At 52.0% G+C, this 6000-nt stretch overlaps 1 protein-coding gene across 1 annotated transcript in view; it reads left to right on the plus strand.

The window, feature by feature from the left end:
- Window positions 1-2044, plus strand: part of WWP2 (WW domain containing E3 ubiquitin protein ligase 2) — a 151986-nt gene extending 149942 nt beyond the window's left edge. The window contains exons 21-23 of the mRNA XM_007940315.2: window positions 1069-1165; window positions 1387-1459; window positions 1945-2044. Of these exons, the coding sequence (XP_007938506.1) occupies window positions 1069-1165; window positions 1387-1459; window positions 1945-2044 (270 nt within the window). The remainder of the gene's footprint in view (window positions 1-1068; window positions 1166-1386; window positions 1460-1944) is intronic.
- The last annotated feature ends 3956 nt before the right edge of the window (window positions 2045-6000 follow it).

The raw sequence follows: 6000 nt of genomic DNA on the forward strand, positions 1-6000 counted from the left end.
GGTGCACGGGGTGGGGAAGGGGCTAGCACCAGAAAGGCAGGAAGTAATGCTCCCATCAGCCAAACGATTGCCTTCCAGGTGGGATGGCTGAGTTTCTGCCTGGCTCCGGAACAATGGAAGGAGCTCAGCACTGTGGGTGTAGTGAACTAATTCTGTTGTGTGTGTAGTTTTGTTGCTGTGAAGTATGTGCAGCACACGAGACAGGATAACCCTAGCACAGATATCCTTCATGGTCGTATATTTTTTGGTTGTGGTGATGTTGAGGCAACATTCACATCACGTAAAATTCACTGTGTTAATTTCAAGGTGTGCATTTCAGTGACTTTGAATACATTCACAGTGTTACACAACTATTACCACTCTGTAACTCTAACTCATCTCCCCACGAAGAATCCCTCCTCGCGTTAAGCGGGTGTGTTGGTGGTCCAGTGGTAAATTGCTGCCTCTCGTGCAGGAGACTTGGTTGATTCCCAGCCAGCACATTTCATGTGGCCACCACCTGCCTGTCAGCCGTGGCTTGGTGTTGCTCTGATGTGGAATAAGCTTCAGCGTAGTTTTCAGATGGAGACAGTAGGAAGAAAGGCCTGGAGATCCATTCCCAAAAGTCAGCCATTTCAAACCCTGTGGATCACAGCAGCCTCGTCCACAGCCAGGCGTGAGGGCGCGGTCTGGGTCAGCGTTCGTTCCACGGCGCATGGGGTGGCCGGGAGCCAACTCAACAGCAGCTAACAACTGCTAAGCAGTCGCTCTTGTCCTTAGTGTATTTTTCAAATCAGAACTTAGATGGGAAGAGATTTTCTGGCCTGAGGCGTCCCTGAGATAAAGAGCTGTCCTGTGGACAAGTGTAACTGACCTATAAAACAACATCTTAGAGGAAGTGAATTTGGAGTTTTCTGGTTGGTAGCTGGGCTTTGTGTTCTCAGCACCGTGAGAGAGGCCCCACCTGCATGCAGGCTCAGGGTGGGGCACCACAGTCTCCAGCTGCAGTGGCCGTTCGGAGGGGCTGTGTCAGGGCCAAGGGCCTGGGCTTGAGCGGCCCCTGCCAGGGTGTGACTTGCCGAATTGTAGGTGGTGAAGGAGATGGACAATGAGAAAAGAATCCGGTTGCTGCAGTTTGTTACTGGAACATGCCGCCTGCCTGTTGGGGGATTTGCTGAACTCATTGGTATGCTTCCCCTCCCTCACCCTGGGGTGGTGTGTGGGAGGATGAGGATAGCTCAAACAGGGTGCATGCTAGTGTCCCCCTAGAGAATAGGCTGGTGAGGGTGGGGGAAGAGCTGTGCCCCCCACAGCCCTGCTGAGCCTGTCTGTGGGTGGAGCCAGAGAGCCCTGCATTAGGAGAGAACACTCTTGTTGACATGTGGTACATGTTTCTTTGGTTAACAGGTAGCAATGGACCACAGAAGTTTTGCATTGACAAGGTTGGCAAGGAAACCTGGCTGCCCAGAAGCCACACGTGGTGAGTGTGCTAGTTTTTTGTGGGAGGGGACCGGGAACCTGAAAGTCTACATGAGCCCCAAGGGCAGTCCGTGGTGGGCTAGCTGTGGGGCCTCGACTGGAAAGCGAGTGTGTGGCTCTGTGGTGGAGAGGAGCTGTGATGTACGGGGGTATCTCTGCCTTAGCCTTTGGTGTGCTAGGAATCTTTGCTGCAGTTAAGCACCCTCACAGCCATACCAGGTATTAAATACTGAAATACTTCCACTGCAGTGGACCATGACTGAACCCCATCTCCCCAGCTGCCCTGTCCCCTCCTCAGCCCCCTTGGCCCTCCTCCATGACCCAGGAACTTAAAGTGTGAAGGCCTGGCGTAGTTGGACCCCTAGAGCCCTGACCCTTCTGGCTAGCCAGCCAGCCCTTCTGATTGCGCCAGAGTTGAGGATGGTGGGGTAGGGCTCCTAGGGCCCTGACCAGCCCTGTGCTGCCCATGCTGTTCTGTGTCCACAGCTTCAACCGTCTGGACCTCCCGCCGTACAAGAGCTACGAACAGCTGAAAGAGAAGCTGCTGTATGCCATTGAGGAGACTGAGGGCTTCGGGCAGGAGTGACTCGGGCCGCCCCTCCTGCCCCCCAGCACACCTGCAGTCACGAGTCCTCCCTGCCCAAGAGGCCGCTGGCCGTGCAGCCCTCAGGAGGCCCCGCAGGATGGTGACTCTAATGGTGACTGCACTGTCATCATGTTGGTGGCAGCAGAGCCTGACCCCAGGAGGCCCTGCTTCCCACCCCTCATGCACCCACTGGTGGCAGTCTGGAAGAAAGCCCACTAGTCACCCTTGGCCCCACTATCCATTGCAAAGACCGGAGGGCTGACCCTGTCTGCAAAGCGCTCCCACCCTCTCCTGAAGACCAGCCCTAGGCATGAGTGTGTGTGGAAGGGCAGGTGCCCGGCCCAATGGGCTGAAGCACGAACCCTAGTCTCACAGGGTGGTTGTGCCAGGAGGGGGTTAGGCTCTTGGGGTGGCTGGTCGGGGCTGAGGAAGCCAAGGTTCTTTGCCAGTAAAGGTTTTGTTTGCGATAGAATTTTCCAGACATCTGTATAAAGTGAAGGTCTTGTGACCCCTGGGCCTTGGCTTCCCTTCCTCACAGGGCTCCCCGGTCAGACAGGCAGAGCAGCGAGGGCCCTCCCCACCAGTGTGGGCCAATTGGCTCGTGTGAAGCAAGTAATGGCTGCACAGGCTGCCTGGGTCTCCCTGGGGTGGAAACAATGAACTCCCCCCGACTGACTTCTTTCTTTTCTACATAAACTTGAAGCATTTTGTGTGGGGGGCTGCTTTGTTTTGTTTTGGTGTGCTGCTGTCACTTTCTGTCAGGAGCTGGCACACAAGGTGTGCCTGGGACCTTGAAGGACCCAGGTAGCCCTTTGAATCCAAGAGTTTCCTACACAGCTGCTCCTGTGGGAAGCTGCTCATCAGGTCTGTGGGCTCAGGCAGGCCTGGCCCGGCAGTTTAGTGTCACAGTGGCCTGTTACCTGACAGAGAGGAAAAGGGTCAGTGTAATGAATGCCACCCCCCAACCTTGCCACCTACAACAGACAAGAATTCCCTTTGCTAGAGAAAGACACTCAGGCAGCCCCAAGCAACTGGGCAGATGGGCCCCTGGAGTTCCCAGCAGGCCCATAAGCTCTGTTTAGAGTGAAGTGTGTCCCAGCCAGCCTCAAGTGTGTTTGTCTGCCAAGAGTTGAAAACCAGCTGAAGGGCTCACAGTCGCTGTAAGTCGTCTGATTTGAGCTCTGGAGTCCTGCCAGCCTCTGACACAGGCATTCTGGGATGCACTGAACCCTGGAAGGTGGCCTTACTCTGCCGGGATGCTGGTGTAGGTGTTGGTTGCAGCACTCCCTGGCCAGGGCCCCAGGGTCACAGCGCCTGATTGTTCAGGACCCCACAGCAGGCCCTCCTCCTGCTTGTGGCGATCCTTCTATGGAACGGCTTACTGTCCCAGATCCTCGGCCTGTCCCCGGGAGCACAGAGGCTCAGTCAGGTGCCTTCCGTGCTTATGCGCTGATTGGAGTGGCCCAGCTTCCTTCAGCTCAGCCTTTCTCCTCCCCTTCAGTTCGCTGATTCGCTGCAGCATTCCAGCACACAGCACACTATGTCACGCAGGTTGGGCTGGGAGCTGCTGTGCAAGGTTTGCATGCAACAGGCTCACGGGTGTTCAGAGAGTCTGTGTGTGTGTGTACATATGTGTATATAACAGCAGTGTCTGTATGGAGTGCCCTTTGGTAGCACTGGGTTGGTCACCAGGTGGTTTTGTAATGCCTGCCCCTGCACCTCGGTATTGCCAGTTTCTTGTGCAATAAACAATCAGCAGGTGTGGGTGGTGTTGGTGTGGATGTCTCCAGTCACTGCCCTTCCAGGCCTCTGGGCCCAGTAGGTCCTCCAGGCCCTGGGAGAGGCAGAAGTTCGGTAACTTGCTGGTTTTGAGAGGGGTATGTATCATTAACCAAGCCACTCCAGATGAGGGGTTGGCGGCTGAGAGATCATCCAGGCATCACCAGCTTCAGTCCTGGGTCAGCTATCTCCCTGCACCTTTTCGGAGCCCTCTGCTCCCCTGGCCAGGCTAGTGTTTCTTTGAGCAGTTGCTGTGGGGAGCAGAGCATGAACTGCTGCCGCTCTGGGTTGGATGGGCTTCAGGAACCAGCTTGTGTGGATGGTGTTGGGCAGTCACACGTTCACGAAGCATTTACTGAGGTGTCAGAACCTCCGTGGTGATAGGAGGACTCCCTGATCTTGAGCTCCTAGTCACACAGGGGCTTGCCACCCACCTTTTTTTTTTTTTTTTGACAGCTGAGGGTTTAGAGATGGGACAGATGACCATGATGCTGGGATGTGATGCATTTGACATGGAAGTAATTATCACAGATGAGCCCTTGTCCTGGTTGGGCTACTTGGGAGGCAGAGCTACTCAGAAGGCCCTTCCCTGAAGCATTTCAGCTGAATTCACTCCTTCATTTGACAGGGCAGTACTAGACTGAAAAAAGTCCACACATGGTACCACATGTGGAAATTGTTCTCCCACCCATAACACCAGAAGTAACCACCGTTCACAGTTTGCTATGATCTTTCCAGACAATTTAGAGTACACACATAAGTGTGTGTGTGTGTATAGTATTTTTTGACATACCATGTTGAACATCTGGCTTGTTTCATTAGGTGAGATACCGGGGACTCTTTCCACATCCATCCATGTAGACCTTCTTCATCAAATTCTGCACAGTGTTTCCTGCTGTGGTGCTTCTTTCATACGTCTGTCTCATCCTCACAGGCATTTCACCGCTTTGTGAGTGCTGCTCTTGCACTAATGCCTCCTGGGAGTTGATTGCTGATTACACCCTCCGTTTTAAAAATTTAAAGTTTCTAAAATTCAGAGATACAAAGGTCTGCAGTGAAAGGCCTCCTGCGCTTTTTTGTTCCTCAGCCACTCTCATCCCCTCATGGAGGCAACTAATGTTGGTTTCTTTTGGATTCTTTTTCACATCTCCCACCCATCTTTTCTGCTCTCTTTTACCTTTTCCATTTCTCATTCTTGGGCAGATAATCTGCCCTTTCATTTTTCCATCATCATAGTTATTGTTGCTGTTTTAACATTTACGTTCTGTAACCATGATGAAATTTTCACCATCTTTTCGTAAAAAGGTTTAAGTGGAAAAGCAACGAGAATGTTTACATTGTCATCATTACGCAAATTTACTCCAGAGCTGAAGAGCACAGTACGATGATTTCTTCCTTGCAGTCCTTAGCTAAGGTTTCGAATGGCCTTTCTTTGCCTTTCTTATGTCCTCCTTTTTTTCTTCCTTCCTCTGAAGTGTTTTAAGTAACATTAGATTAGCAGGAAGAGCCCTCCACCTCTTAAACATTATAATAAGTTCCTGATGTAATTAGCCAAAGATAGAAAATGGTTTTGGAAATGAGCAAATATGAGTACGTTTGGGCCTCAGAGCCCCTAATGGGGCTCCCAAGTGCCAGGGAGACTCTTCACATGAAGTCAGACCCCAGCAAATGTGGAAAGCTCAGCTCTTGTTCTACTGCTGCCCTTTCACTTTGGGGTTCATGTCACCTTTCCAGAAAACTTAGACTGAAGATCTGTGTGCTTCCATGTAAAGGCTGGCCTGGTTCCTGAGTATCTATCTGTGTGTGTGTACGTGTATACCTGTTTATGTACATACATTACGTGTGCATATATGTATGTTGTTAGTTGCCCCTGCGTTGGCTCTCACGGTGACCGTATGTAGAACAACGAAACATGGCCCAGGCCTGTGCCACCTCCACGATCAGTGCTGTGTCAGTCCACTGTCCTGTTGTGACAGCCCATCTCATTGAGGATTTCCCTCATTTTCACTGCCTGCTTGCCCTCTACCAGGCAGGATACCCTTTTTTAGCTACTGGTCTTTGCTGATGATGTGTCCCAAGTAATCGCGCCATCCTCATTTCTAAGTGGTGTTCTGGTTGTATTTCTTCCAAGACTGATGTGTTGCTCTGTTAGCAGTCTATAGTGTGTGCAGTATTCT

The sequence above is a fragment of the Orycteropus afer genome, unplaced genomic scaffold (assembly GCF_000298275.1).
Source record: "Orycteropus afer afer isolate SDZICR_OR568_19922 unplaced genomic scaffold, OryAfe1.0 scaffold00067, whole genome shotgun sequence".
In the NCBI taxonomy this organism is placed as follows: domain Eukaryota; kingdom Metazoa; phylum Chordata; class Mammalia; order Tubulidentata; family Orycteropodidae; genus Orycteropus; species Orycteropus afer.